This window comes from Brachyistius frenatus, unplaced genomic scaffold, assembly GCF_029030835.1.
Source record: "Brachyistius frenatus isolate BFR_SWC_R1_liver_20210118 unplaced genomic scaffold, ASM2903083v1 Contig_5, whole genome shotgun sequence".
NCBI lineage: Eukaryota > Metazoa > Chordata > Actinopteri > Embiotocidae > Brachyistius > Brachyistius frenatus.
The window spans coordinates 9,528,073-9,543,508 of record NW_027210604.1 but is presented as its reverse complement, the minus strand read 5'-3'; the positions used below and the strand labels follow the sequence as shown (position 1 = coordinate 9,543,508).

General features: G+C 40.5%; 1 protein-coding gene across 2 annotated transcripts; it reads right to left on the bottom strand.

Annotated features, from left to right (window-relative positions):
* Positions 1 to 307: 307 nt before the first annotated feature.
* Positions 308 to 14,411, bottom strand: slc43a2b (solute carrier family 43 member 2b). 2 transcript variants are annotated; one of them, XM_069721248.1, is made up of 14 exons: positions 13,170 to 14,411; positions 9,776 to 10,070; positions 9,432 to 9,487; positions 9,246 to 9,322; positions 6,260 to 6,352; positions 5,789 to 5,922; positions 5,002 to 5,198; positions 4,739 to 4,882; positions 4,614 to 4,631; positions 3,884 to 4,016; positions 3,556 to 3,688; positions 2,207 to 2,280; positions 1,889 to 2,012; positions 308 to 1,806 (listed from the first exon to the last, which is right to left on the bottom strand). In XM_069721248.1, exons 1-14 carry the CDS (start codon positions 13,327 to 13,329, stop codon positions 1,645 to 1,647), a joined length of 1,800 nt encoding a protein of 599 aa, XP_069577349.1. In that variant the 5' UTR covers positions 13,330 to 14,411; the 3' UTR covers positions 308 to 1,644. The 2 variants fall into 2 exon arrangements, with proteins under 2 accessions (XP_069577349.1, XP_069577357.1); XM_069721256.1 differs by lacking the exon at positions 4,614 to 4,631.
* Between the last annotated feature and the right edge of the window lie 1,025 nt (positions 14,412 to 15,436).

The window sequence follows — 15,436 nt, the reverse complement described above, 5'->3', positions numbered from 1 at the left end:
TTTTTTTACATTTTAGATTTTTTTTTTGTTTGTTTGTAGATTATTTTTCCTTCTCTGTGCATCTTGACAGTAGGTGAAGTTGTGCCAGAAAGTTTTAATAATTTTTTTTAGAAAGGTCATTTAATTTTTCTCAGTACATCTTTCATGTGGGAATAACAGTTCCAGCAAAAAAATAAATAAAAAATAATCAACTGTTCTCCCTGTGCTGGAGAACTGGGTTAATATCAGCTCTGTAATGCTAAGTTTTAAAGAGCCACAGCTTCTACAACCATGTAATAATGACACATATATTTAATGTAGCCTGATGAGAAGTGAATAAAGCAAGAACCTTTATTAAACCCCACAAATTCTTCCACATTAAACATGGTTTCCTGCTTAACAATACATGTCTACATCATCCTCAGTGATAGGAGGAGCTCTATGCAAACAACACAGTATACAATCAACGCATGAGGAGTTGCCGGCACAGCACCATTTAAATACAATTTAGGATGGAAACGTGAATGTAAAATAAATACACATATGAAGGCAAGAGGACCTCAAAATTAAAGTGGGACTATTGGAGAAGCATCAGGAGTGTTGATATGAGCTGAGTGTGTCTGAAAACAATTTAAAAGTACTGTATTTCCCTTAACAGTAGGCAGGCAGACTGGACAAAATATGGACTTTAAGCTAAGGCATCTGAATGATGACAGGAATATGGAAACACTACAGTACAAAAAAAAAAAAAAAACAGCTAAAGGAGGCATGAAATAAAATAAATAATCTAAACATACATGAACAATTTGCTTTTAGCAAAACATACCACAGATCCCCATAATACTGACCATTATCCAATACTACAGTATATGCTAAGCTACAGTAGTACTGTTATCAGATGTTAGCATGGCAAACAAAACAAAAATCCAGTTTAGTCAAAACTGTTGTCTCTACTCGCCTCAGAAACATCAGCAAAAACGCTTTTCTCGCCACTCTATCAATCATTAATGCCATTTACTCCATGTTTACCTCACACCATCTGTCAAAAAGCAAGATGAACAGATAGGAAGCACCGTGTTCCGGGATTTACAATCAGCATGATCTAAAGTTGACATATAACATAAGAAAGAGAAATGACTCATAACAATGGAATCGTTCATTAATTGGCTGGTTGTGAGGATGACATTTAGCAATCTTGCAGGTTTCTCAGGTGGAAAGTTATCCTTTTTCGGCTGAAGTGGGGAACATTAAAGCAGTCTCATGTGGAATGGAGCTGCCGTACAAGCGTGCCGCTCGCAGAGGAGGGAATAAAAAGAGACGTCAGAGGATTTGGGGGAATAACAGAGGGCAGATGCCTCTTTCCTTTCACAGTCTTTTCCTCTCTCTTTGTCTTCTTCTTTTTTCCCTCCACATTTCACTTTTCTCCTCACCAACTGTCCGTTGGACTTGTTTCCATGACAACCGTAGCATCCGTTTATCTTCGTGGGATTTTGGAAAATTGGGTGTGGTAGTGTGTTGATGTGTAATCGATGGAGAAGTACAACAATTATATGTTTAAATGTGATATATCAGTTGTACCTTTGTGACAGATTTCTTGTGTTTACGTGTATCATTGGATTGCCCATGTGTTGTCTTCGTTCTCCATTTTTTTTCATCTCCTTGTCCCTAGACGAACGCCTCAGGGATATCCGAACCGTTGATTTTGATGTAGATCTTGGCGTTGTCGTCTTTCTTGTGTTGCTCTTCGTGGAGCTTCAATCTGTACCAGATCAGGTGGAGAGGCAGCAAGAAGCCCAGCATACTGAGTACAAAGAGTCCGATATTGACCTGGAGGATGACACCAGAATTAGCCATGCCCAAGGGTTTCATTTGTATGTCTATGTGTGTTTGAATGTGTATGTATTCATACCCAGAAGGGATCTCCCCCCAGGGGTCCCATCATAGCCAAAAAGAGGGGTTGCTGCAGCAGAGCGAACACAGCACTGACCAGAGACTGCATGCCTGTTAAACTACCAAACTGGGAGGAGGGATACCTGGAAAGACAGACAAGCTACATTGAGTCTCAATTTGAAGATGCACTCCGCTGTGTGTGTGTGTGTGTGTGTGTGTGTGTGTGTGTGTGTGTGTGTGTGTGTGTGTGTGTGTGTGTGTGTGTGTGTGTGTGTGTGTGTGTGTGTGTGTGTGTGTGTGTGTGTGTGTGTGTGTGTGTGGTTACATTGAGACTTACACAGCAGCATAGAGGCCACCAACAGCAGAGTGAATGAATCCTCTTACCACAGTGTGCAAGACAAATGACACAATCTGAAAAAAGATAAAAGTAGAAATAATCACAGCAAATTTCTGGAGTGAAATATCCTGGTGGTAAACAAAGAGTTTGATTTTGGGAGTTTATTTTCTAAGTTAGACTACAGCTTGTGTTCAGTGTTACTCTTTGGTGGGTAATATTTTGGGGTTCATTCGCTGAGTGTTGAGGAGCATGATTCAACACTCCCAGTGTTGACTGCATAGCTTTGTTGCTGTATTAGCATTGCCCAGGATGCCTTAGTTATTTAATAAAGTAACCAAATTAAATCAAAGTGATGGGCAGAAATTATATTTAGTTTTGTTGAAACATGCTGTTTATTAATATTTCAATGATGACATAATGATAAATAAAATGGGGCGATCATTCAAAACCATAAGTGTACAAGGTAGGAACGTAACATATATACCAATCAGTCATATTAATATGTTGGTTAGTTTGCAACTTCTTACACAAAGTTTTCATGCAGCATTAATTGTTGCAAACTGTATAATCTCACTGCATATAATTGGTAAATATACATATATGTCGTTACCTTGTTGTCAGTCTCATCTAAAACCTTTTTAGTGTGATGACATTTTAACTCCATGAATGTCAAACAATACACACTTTTAAGTATTGACTGTTAACACTGTGAAAGAGTTCATATTCAAACAACTCAAGGTTAAAGTAAAATTTACTCTTCAAGGGCGTTGAGTTTTAACTCCCAAAGAGTTCACGTTCAACTCCTGAAAAGTGTTAAAAATCAACTCCAAGAAAAGAGTTACTTCCACTCTGCTTGAGAGTGTATTTGATGGTCTCACATGTACAAGCAAAAAGAGTTGATATGAACTCAGAGCGAATTTATTCCAAAGATATGAATTTGCTGTGAAGTATTCATAATCTTTTAAGGCATTGTAGTCAGATAGTTTATAAGAACCTTAAAGGAATAGTCTATTTAAAGAAATATGGCACTGAATTTCTTGAAATTATAGTTTACAGCATGAAGAAACAAACATCTTGTGGCTGGTAATCTGATTTGGTAGACAGGTTAGCTGTTTGTCTCCATTTCTAGTCTTTCTGCAAAGCTAAGCCAAAACTATTCAACTTCCACAATTCCTCTGACTGAGGAGTGTACTGTAATTTTAGAAATAAATTGCAGAAAATGTATCTGTTCTAAGTTTTGTAACATGTGATGGGAAAAACACTGTTCAGAAAATAAGCAGAAAAAAATTGTACAAATGCCGGAGGGTTGCAAAAGTTGATGATATTGACACATAAGTTGGACTTCTCACCTGCAGGGGGAGGTTGGGCACGAGACAGGTGATCCCGAATCCCACTAAAAGGACGTTTGTGAGGACAAATGCTCTCAGGGCGTTGGTCACCTTCTGGATCTTTTTGTCTCTGCGCTTTTTCTTTGGCTCACCCCTTGTAGTTGAAAGCACAAAGAAAGAAGAGAGGTCAGATTTTCAGGCACTGATGTCACACAGTTACATTTTATTAAAAAAAAGCTTCATTTATACACACTGTCAAATAGCATTAATGTCTGACTCTATAAATGGAAAGGGTTTAGGCCACAGGGTTTATCCTACATTGCAAAGGGACTACTCAGACTTGACTCACTTGCTGAAGGGTTCCTTTTCTTCCTCTCCATCGTCACATTCTTTCAGCTTCCAGTCCATGATCTGACCAATCACAGGAGTGGTCATCAGGCAGAGCAGCTGCAACACGCCGAAGATGGAGCTGTACAGACTCACTGAGAAAGGGATCAGAAGGAGTACAAGAGAAAAAGAAGAGAATAAATTACATTTTGGGAAAAATAAATGAGGATAGTGTTAGAGAGAAAAATAAAAAATATGACAAGAGTCTTTCTACCTGGTTAATGTGAGTCTACAGTTAATTATCAGTCCAAGGCATGAGAGCCATATTGAGTGAAACAACAGTGGATACAGAGATCTGGCTGTTCAAAAGTCAACAACATGCCATTATGAGCGTGATTTTATGGTTAGCGGGGTAATGATACATGACAAGTATGTTGTGAAATGGCTTATGATGTGTGCTCTTTGCTGGTGCTGAAGGGCAAAGTTAGTTAATGAGTACAACAAATGCTTCCTGGTGGTTGTAGATTAAACCTGAATGACAGCTGAAGGACTGGGTTATTGGTGTGGACAAGAGCCAAGGTCAACTGATGAAATAATGAAATGAGCTATGAGGGTCAAAAAAGCCAGGAAGTGGTGGAAGTGGAGCTACCATCTACTATACAGTATTGTGATGACAAAACCTATACAAAACTAGAGGTTAATGTTGTCAGCTTTAGCTAACTACCGATGCAGCTAGAGGCTTTTCATCTTACCAAGCTCCATCCTTTCCACTGAAAAGTAAATTTAAATCAAGTAAGTTGCTTTCAATTTTATATGATTCACAGTTACTGAGCAACAAATCACACACAAACACTCGAGTAAATGCTGGAAAACCGACCTGTGTTGAAGTCTCCATCACTGAGCGACTCCAGGACACTGTTCATGGCCCCCATGTAAAACAAGAGCCGAAGCTGAGTGATGGACATGGTCAACAGACTGAGCAGGAAAATCGGGGTTGTGATCGTTTTCAAGAATGACTGGGCTGCAGCAAAGAGACAGAAAACAAATAAGAAGAGGTAAATTACATGCATAAGAGTGAGATTCGAATTTTATTTAAATCCTGACTGCAATTTTGCACCAGGCGCTTTTTGATACTCTTACATTCTTCCTCAGGCTTGCAATCCATTTCCAGGTCCATGGTGGAGAGGCAGAGATTTCGTCCGTCTTTAGTAGCCATCTCCTTTTGCTTCAGGTTGCTGCTCACGCTCAGCCGACGGCCCACTGTGGTCACTTGGTTGTAGAACTGCTTCCCTGTGATTTTATGGTCAAAGCCCAACCAGCTGAACTTGATCTTCACACTGAAGTAACAGAGGAGGCGAGGGGGGATTAAAAAAGAAATGAGCGAAACAGGAATGAGGATAGAGGACAACGTGTGAAGGATAATGAAAGAAAATTAAGGGACAAGAGAAGGAGGTCATGGAGGAACTAACAAATGAAAAAAGTCATTATTACAAATAGAAATTGATGACTTGTCCCCTGCAAATCAGTTTAGTGGAAATGTTTTGCGCTAGCTTTAACATGGATTTAACAGAGGGATGACTTTAGTTGATGTATGATTATCAGCAGATAGACTTTAACCTGGCAGCCTTACTTTATAAATTTTTACACATATTACGCAATTATTTGTGAAACAGTTTCAACGGTGATGACTTCTCCTGCTTGGGAACATACATGGGACTACTTCATTAGTCCAAAGAGTTATTTATTGACTTTATTATTACTGATCTGTATCAGCACAATGCAAGTACATACTGTTACATCTGGATCTGTGTGAAGGCCTCCCAGAGTAGGCGAAAACTGTCTGGTTGTCCCAAAATGTTGCATGTTTTCATGTTTATTAGTGTTTTTGTGGTATCTGTGTGCCACTGTGTGTATCTTTGTTACTCACGTGTAGTCCATATCTTCAGGTCCCGGGAACGGTTCCAGCGGCCAGTTGAACAAGCAGTTGAAGAAGACCAGTCCAGCACAGGAAGCCCACACCACCAGAATAGTGATGAAAGATATGTCGAGGTCATAGATCACCTGCACACAAAACATGACCGATAAATATGAAATACAGTGGAGATGACAAATATACATTACATACAGATGAAATGTGCAACATTTTAGAATCATCAGTGGGATCAAGTAAAAAAATTCATGTTGCCATAAATAGGTGAAATGCCTTCATTCTGAGTTTGTGGTTGCAAGAAGAGTTACAGCAATCGATGTAAAATAGAATAATTTAGGTATACAAGTAAACAAATAGGAAAAGGGAAACTTTGTGAGGCCATTTCGCTTAGTTGTTATGATGCACTCTGTTAATATGCACTTTTTCAAGGCACTTTAAACAAATTGCCAGTGATTCAGTGTTTGTTACCTTGACACCAGGGAAGGTGACGGCAGAGGAGGCGTAGGAGCCAATCATCAGGGCGATGAAAGTCGAACGCATGTCCCCGAACATGCTCGGGAGCTTGAAAGAGAGGATTATCACATCATCACAACCTGTCCCTATTGTACTCCGTAATTAGGGTTTTGTGCAAAGTTGCAAGTGAAATGAGAGATATTGTGTTGTGTATCTAAGTATGAAATTAACAAATCTATTGTTAAGATTATGGTAATTGCAGCTACAGTGTATTTGAACTTAGAGATGAGGACAGACAGGGGACACTATGAGGATGGTGCTGACACAGATGGTACTGATCCTGGGGTCAGAGTTGCACAATGGGAACCAATTACCAAGCAGAACGGGGGGCTTGGGGGGTGGGGGGGGGGCACAACAAAGTGACATAGAAGCAGTAAAAACAATATAACATACACAGTTGTCTCACACATGAGACACTGCTGACAGATTCTATACAGCTGAAACAATCAGAAGGGGGAAACTGAGGTGAGGTGATATCTGAAAACAGAAGAGATGAAGAAGGTGAGGGATTTTTTTTTCTGTCTATTATATCCTTCACTTCAATTTGAGGAAAAAGAAAATACAGTTGAAAGAGAAAACGGGAGACAGTGGGTGACAAAGCACCCAAATACAAAGGTATTCACAAGCTGTTCTGGCTTCAAGAGACTGAACAACAACAAGCACATCCAATTATATAAGACTGGGGAAGCTAAGGAAGAGGTACGTGTATGTGTGTGTGCTAAATTGAGAGGGCATGTGCACTGAAGCGCCCAGGTTACAGTACTTCTCAGGACCGTCATCAGGAGAAACTGGCAAACTATTCCAATAGATTTTGAAACATTACAGATACATTAGCAGCTGCTGGGTGAACCTGAAGCGGAAAGGTGACCTGACAACTGACATTGGCAGGGAGCCAGCAGTGGCCGCTGAGGGCAGCCGAGCGTTACCCAACACCCCTCAGCTGAGAATGAGCGCCTGAAGTCTGAGGAGAAGTCATGATCAAGGAGTCATGGAGCAGGGTTGTGTCTAATGATTAACCTGACAATGAATGTTTTTCATGTCAGGTTGAGAAGGAGATGAAGTGAAACAAGGGAAGCATCTTTGGGCCGAAGCCCTATAGAAAAAGAGCAAGCAAAGTCTTAAATCATGGTTTTCTACATCAGTGACATGAAGGCTCATGGCAGCAGCTAATGAGAGATTTAGGTAGATGCAACAAATACCACATTGGAGATTGAAGATGTCACAGTAACAGCCTGTGGTGGTATAGAAACAGGGTGTTTTACAGGGAGATTTACTGGAGCAGAGCCCCTCTCTTAGTGAACAGCATCACCATGGTACAGCCATGGACTCCTGTGTGAGTCACCGGAGACTGAACTGATGGCGAGGGGAGGGAACAGGAGGATGAAGAGCGGCAGGGAAAGAATGCAAATGGATTGTGAGGGGTCAACCTTGTGAATTCTGGAATTCATGAAGAGCATCCGTTGTTTTTGTCTGCCTGTGTGTCAATGACTCTGCTCAAGGTTTGTGTCTGCAGTACTGATTATATGAAAAAAAGTTTAGGCTATAAAGGCTTTTTTTTGGCTCTACAGGGAGATGTATGAAATCTGATAAACAGCCTTAAGTGGTGTCACTTGAGGCAGTGTCTGTTATGGCTGAAGTTTGAAACTTTTGAGAGTGATGCATAGAGCTGGGTATTGTTCAAAAACAGTACAGGTACCTTGATTTTGATACCAGTTCCTGAACAATACTTTTTTCTCTATCAATTGTATAGATTTCATTTTAATAAAAAGAGATTTATTAAAAACTACAGTAAAAATCTTAAGTCTTAATACAGGCTAGAAGGGGGCATTGTAGCCCAGGTTGTTTTTGTGTGTCTAAAATTTTAATAGATGTCCCCAAAACACCTCATAGCTATTGCTAGACACTACAATTTTCCGATATTCCCTTATCAATTCACACGCTATCAGTAGACAACCTGAAAAATAAAGCCAACGCTGGTGCCAAAAGCTGTAGTTTCTGGAAAGGCCACTTGAGGCAGCAGAAATAAATATGTTTACAGCCAAGTACATAAAATGATTTTGGACTCTATAGCTCATTTCCCAGTTCGCAACAACAATATGGCGGTGAATTGATCCATTTAAATTGTATTATGCCTTAAAGTTATGCATACTTAAAGGTAGGGCTGGTTTGAGTGACAGTTGGCCTGCAACCGTCAGGCACTGCCAAGAGGGCGACACTAAGAGCCACCTGTACTGAGCTTCAAAACCGCTCTTCAAGACACCATTTTCTTTGGTCTTTGCAGTAGACACTAGCTAGCACAAGGAAGTTACTGCAGCGCACACAACTCAGATGGGTGTGTAGCCAAAAAGGTGTGTATAAAGACTGAAATAAGGTGTCCTAATGTACGAGTGAGATTTAAATTGAATGAGATTTACTCCTGCCTAAACATAGCAAGAGTAATGTAAGGTATCAAAATTTAGGAATGAAGGACAAGCCGTTTTTCTATAGTAGTAGTATACTACCAAAAAAGTATTGAAGTTTGATACCCAGCCCTAGTGATGCGGCATTTTTACTAGTCATGCTCGCCTATATTTGTTTCTAAATGCAAATGTGTGAATTGTTTATTTGTTCATCTCTATTACAGTAAATGGAGATGAGTAGCTCAAAAGCCAACATCTGCTATCTTGTTCTTTCTGAATCACAATAATAGATGCAGGGAAAAGTGTAAAGGAACCCTTGCCTGGTTGCCCATAGGAACACAGAGTTCAGTGTTAGAAAATACAGGACAAAATGGCAGACAGGAGGGGAGGGAGAGGGTGAGCAGGCTGAGAGCCAGCAAATTATTATTACAGAGCAGCAACAGTGAGGCAAAAAGCTCTGGAGATGGAAAATATCCATCGGCAGCAGGTAAAAGGCTCTACAGTGGGAGGATTACAAAGCATGCAACGGTTCACATACTTACTGTAAGAGAGGTGAAGGTCAAGCACATCCCCCCAAAGCCATTGAAAGTCAGGGCAATGAAGATAAGGACAGAGAGCTCTGCAAATAAAACAGATGTTAGCCCATCAGTCTGTCAGCAGACAACAATTATACTTTACATTGCTTCAAATATAGTTTCGAAAGGAACACGGTCTTCACAGGGACTTACCATTTGGCTTATAGGCTCCGTAAGCAATGAGTAGACAGGAAAATCCAAAGCATGTGCTAGAAGGAGAGGATTGTGTCAAGCACTTGTGATAACAATTGAAGCTGCAACTTATCAAAAACTATTTCCCCCCCAAAATCGAAAAAGAACTAATTTTTTTTCCTTGAACTCTTGGAATTTAACCATGAAGATAGTTTTACTTTTATCTGCCAAGGATATGACATATCTTTTGTTTGAGATTTCTGTGTACTTCCCTAAGCAATAAAGGCAAACAAAATTTGTACATGTGTCTTTCTAGATATTAGGATCATGATTAGTCGGGATAATACTTTCACTCCTTCCCTTACCTGCCCAGCAGTCGTAGCTTGCGAGGTCCATATTTATCCATGACAATCCCCAGGGGCAGCGTGATGGCCGAGAGCAGGAAGGAGCCCACTGTGAAAGCCAAGTTCAGCATCTCATCCTGTTCTTTGCAGACCAGCCAGCCATTCATTGTCAGGGGCCTGTCAATGGGGACAAGGGGCCTCATCTCCACCCCGTCTCCCAAACCCACCACACCGCCCTCGTTTTCATAGTAGTCAGCATACTCGTCTATTGCCGGCGTTGTCAGAGGTTGGGACAAATTGTAGCTTGTGCCGTTACCTGAGGAAAGTGATTGAAGTAGGTACAAAGCATTAGATAATCTTTTACAAGACAAGACAGGCATGCAAGTAGAAAATATATTGTCAGTTGTGATGGTTCATGGTCTTTATTTTTATGTTTCTGATACATAAAGTCATCCATAAAGGCAGAGTGCTGTGAATAATCCTACAAATGTTTAAGGCTGAGTTGAGTTGAAAATGGAGCTGTGGCCTGTTGTCATACAGATGATGAAGGTGAATGATCATGATACATCTAAATAGGTGACCACATGTGCTGGGAGCACATGCAGGGTTAGGTGTATAGTAAATCTCCAACTGGAAATAACATCATATCAGTATTTTGTCTGCAGAGGAAGAAGGGAAACCAAGAAATAAAGACAAATTTCTGCCCTGATGGAGTTTATACCTTAAAGATTAACATCTGAGATGCTAGTTGGATGTTATCAGTATGTTGGAGTGGCTTGGATAAAAAGTGATAAAGCTGACACTGGCAATAAGCTTAACATTATTATCGGAACCTGTAAGGAGATAATGTGAAAAGGTATGAAAGTCCAAGAGACATCCCAAGTGAGGGTGACAGGGCAGCAGCAGTTTAGGAACGTATTAGTTATAGCTGATGGTATCAGCCACCTGATGTTATTTGTAGTCACAGAAGGAAAGCAATGTGTGTGGAAAGACCAACTTTGTAACAAAGTCTTCATCAGGACACCAGATCATAAACCCTGTTCCCCAGCATGGAGCAAAGTCGAAGGGAGCAGCTGATTGTGCACATTGTTCTTGGTGTTGTTGTCACATGTGTAGCAAGAAGCTTGGGAAGCATGGTGCAAAATTAAAGATAGTCAAGGCCTTTCATCTATGGTTCAGAGAAATTCTGCGTTGATGTTGCGTGTATGAAATCAAGACTGTAATTAAGCACCAAACTAACACTGTTAATGTGCCGGTGTCTGTGGCTTTGTCTTGTCTGCACTGATATTTCCACCCAACTCAGTTGTAACTATCTGCTAAAAAAAAAACAGAAATGTGCTCTGTGTAAATTCCAGATAATAACTGCTTTATCAAACGGTGTCCAGAAGCAACTGAAAATGGTCAAACTAATATAAAAATACACAACAAACACAAAAACAAAAAAGAAAATACAGTACTATAACTATTTTGAACAACTTATGTAAAGTGTGGAATTGGTCCTTTTTCTAATGCCAGAGCCTATCACCTGTATCTATGTGTTGGAAAAATTACTCAGAGGCTTGGTTCAAAATCAAACACATCGGACATTTTATTCTTGCAAGAAGGAGCAACTACATGCACCCTCAAAGAGAGGTGTCTAGCAGTGCTCCCCCCAGCAGTTCTCTACATCACTCCTCCGTAGGGCAGCTTTTATACAGTTGACAAACAATTGACAGTCACTCCGATTCCCTTTGTATCTGCTTTCGTATGGTAATACAGAGTTGGTTGTAGGTCACAAGATAAGGACACAGGGGAGTCATCAATTAGATGCGGAAAGTAAAACAAAAAGAATCACTTGCAAATAAGATGGAACACAAAGGAAACTTTGCGTAGCCTGTTGACAAGAGACTTTCCAGAGCCACAATGCAAACAAGAGGAAGGGACAAATCTCTTTTTCCGTCACTATGCATTGTATTATGGAAAATCAGACAAGACAACAGAGATTCCCTTCCATAGCATGGCTGGTGGTCACTCACTATCACTATCCATTTAAAGTAAAGCTTCAAGCCTTCCCCTCTTATATCTGCTGATTTCACCATTTTGTTTTTACCGTCTCGGCCACCAGTTGTCAGATTTCTACTGTTGATCACTTTACTATCAGTTGTTTGCCCTTTATCAGTGTACTTTGAGCCTCCATATTACCAGTAATAAACGTCTGCTGTGGATGTCTTTGTCCCTCTACGACATGTTACATGCCTGAAAAGAGCTGAGCTGGTGCTGCTGTCCTCTCCCTCTTATATCATCAGAACAAGATAAAATGACTGTGGCAGACCTCCAGGAAGTCACTGTACAGTGCAGGATGCCCAACTGTTACTTCAGTGCTGGGTGTGCACAACATCATCACTGCAACTTTAGCAGTAACCTGTAAAGTGGTGTACCTTTGCCAGAAAAACTGAATGGAACTAGCCTTGAGTACTTTTAAGGGTTTATGGTTGAATATTAGGATGTGTTGCATTGAGTGATACTACAGATCAAACAAAGCACCAGACAAAGAATAATCGATAGAGAGTGACGGATGTTTGCAGCTGGAAGTACGTCCTCCTACAAATCACCAGACAGATAAATCAATTGTATAAACTCCCTAAGAGATAGAGTGGGTACAGAGAAAAATGGAATCCAACCAATAATCTTTTGTGAGATCAGCATTTCTGCCAGGCCATGAGGCGCATGACAGAGAGTGACCGCAGGTCCAAAACCCTGATTCCTCCCTCACAGTCCCTTTTTCTCCCTCTCTTCTAAAAGACCTGACTGTGTGCATCAATCCCACCTTTGTACTTAAAAACACAAAGGACCCGACACACTTTGGTCAAAGTGACGGAAGAGGAGGAAAAGAGAATAAGCTTTAGAGAAGAGGGACAGTTGATCCAGTCCATCATCAGTCCACACTAAAGGCGAAGCAGAATGAACACTGGAGCCCTTTAACTTTGGGCCACTTTGCCCACCTGCAACCCTGCTCTCTATTTAATTTAACTGATCAGGTTTAATCTCTGGAGTCCTTAAAAACAGCTGCTGACCCCTTCACAGGAAACACATTCTTCCTAAAGAATGGAAGCGGCAAGAAGGTAGTCGTGTTGCGTTGCATCTCTTGAATAAAAGGTGTTCCATCTTTCGCCCTAACTCAAGATGACACTTACTGTACTGACTGTAAAGACACTTATCTCCCACCAGTTTTTATATGAACAGCAAATCGTGGTGCATTTTGGGTGGAAAGGCAGTTTAAAAACTGTGGACTCTGCACTATAACCTCATGAAGGCAGAGGCAGAAGGCATTTCCCTTTTCTAAGTGGCATCACTGTAATTTTTGGAAAAAAATATGGAGGTGTAAGGAAACAGATGATTCCTTTGCCAACACAAAAGTACAAAAAGTTGGACTCACCCTCCTCGTTGCAAAGGTAAGAGTAGAAGCCTTCCGACTTGAGCATGATGAGGAGGGATCCCCATCCCAACAGGACAGCGGAGAAGAGCAGATTCTCAACAATGGCAGTCACTGCCATCCACCAGCGTCTGGCAAACGCTGTGGCCAAAGTTGGAGCCATGGTGGAGGGGAGGAAAATTAAAGACAGCGAAGTCAGAGGAGAGAAGTTTAGAGAAAGAGAGAGCAAGCTGGAAGTGCAGAGAGCCTCCCCGACGCTCAGGATGAAGGGTCACTTCTGTGAAGAGGAGAGTGCAAGAAGAAGGGGGAGGTTTTATAGTCAGCCTATCACTGGAGTCACTGAAGGATAGGAAGGTTAGGCTTTTATAAGATAACAAGATAAATCACTTAACTTTGAACCTAACATATAACTGATTGCTCAGTATAAAATAAAGAGAAAAGTTAGTGAGTATATGCTCTGTTTGTTGCGATACTTTTTAATTAACTGAAAGTCTCCCGTCTAATTAGATTCAAAGAAGAGGTAATGGCAGTTGTTCTAAACCAACTAATATACTAACATAGATGGATGGTGAATGATTAACTTGCTGGTACAAAGATCATTACATCACTCTGCTTTTGGAACAAAGAGCTTGCATCACATTATTGCAGAAGAAGAATCCATGGTGGCACCTAAGAGTTTCTGCTGTTTGGGGCAAAAAGTAAACTGGTCCAAACTGGACACAAACAAACAAATGGGGCTCTCTCCCTTCTCCCTCACCCCGTGGCCCCTTCTCCCTCTCTCTCTCCTCCACAACCCGTAAATGTCCTCTCATGCCCATCCAACCGCAAATTCTCTCTGCAATTACTTCGGAGCATCCAAAATATAAAGGAGCTGCCAGACAAACAATAAACAGATCAGCTCGCACAGCCAAACTTCCTCTCTCTCTCATACACACAAACAGACTCAATCCTGCACACGCACCCACACACAATCTGTTCATCCAGTAATATGAAAGTAGCTGCAAAGTTTGGTGTAAATCTCACCGAAAAATAAAGAATCAATTGAGCATAAAGCCTTTTTCTATGTCTCATTTATTTAAAGTTAAAATCTTTTTCCATCATTCTTCCTTTTTTTCTATAATTCAAAGCAATAGGCTATATAACATGTCCAATGAACAATAAACATCCTCACCTCTACAGCAGCACCCTAAGCTCCAAACTTTTTGATTTCTTCTTGTTGGCTTTATGTGACCACTTACATGTGAAATCCCCTCTCCTCACATGGCGCCCCCTATTGACAAGAGGCTGCCTAATGTCTGCTGTTTGGCCAACCTTTTATTTTGTATACAGGTTTTTCTCTAGCAGAACTCTATAATAATAAAAGCCATGTTGACAATATAGGCTATTGATTAAATGTGCCTTAATAGTACAGCTGTGGACAAAAAAAAAAAGCATAACAGTGACATTTGATGTTATCAAGGTCACAGTACAATGGGAAGTCTGACCGAGCGGTAACTGTGTGAGTGGAAAGGATTAATCAGGCCTAATTGAAGCTGTAAGAGGCCTGAGCAGATAATGATGGGGGCCTATCAACAGATGTTTAGATCAATTGATAGAGCAGGAGAAAAGCATGGAGCGGTGACTCCCCCGTTTCCGTTATTATGTCAGCTGTTTACTTGTTTACTGAAATATGATCTGCTCCTGTTTTAGGTCACAGACCCGCACTGATGGAAGCAGATTTAAGTCTTTAGTCTGGTGGAGTCTATATGAGTCTCTGGTATGAAGCCAGTGGCACCCATAAAGTCTTGAATTAGGTTAGTTTCTTTTCACTATTGTGACACATTATTATTTAAATGTACTGCAGTAGTTTCTCAACATCTTGCACAAGCTTAATCCGTGATGACGAGTTTGCATGATCAATGCGTGCTGACCGCAATATTTCCTCGATATAACCAAAACTAAACTGATACAAAATTCCATTGTTGGTTAATTACAACCCAACACATACTGTATTTAAACATTTTTGTTTGAAAGTTAAAGTGATATCAGCAGATTTATAGTAAACTTGTTTCCCAGTTTGGACATTTGCGGTTGTCTATTGCAGTGGACTATGTTTCAACTGTAATCAATATACAAATCAATCACAGAGTGACCAACAGTGATGAGTCTAAATAAACAGATATGGTAATTTGTGCCGGAATAGTGATCAATTTGTCAGATAAAATTGAAAAAAACCTTAACACACCTTTGATTGAGTATTGTGTGACGTTGATGGTCTCAGTCTTGGATCA

Excerpts from the sequence above, each read along its gene's own strand:
- slc43a2b (XM_069721248.1), bottom strand. The coding sequence starts at position 13,329 with ATGGCTCCAACTTTGGCCACAGCGTTTGCCAGACGCTGGTGGATGGCA. Across the intron at positions 9,488-9,775 it reads AAGCTACGACTGCTGGGCAG|CACATGCTTTGGATTTTCCT; the intron begins GTAAGGGAAGGA and ends CTCTCCTTCTAG. Across the intron at positions 9,323-9,431 it reads CGGAGCCTATAAGCCAAATG|AGCTCTCTGTCCTTATCTTC; the intron begins GTAAGTCCCTGT and ends TTTTATTTGCAG.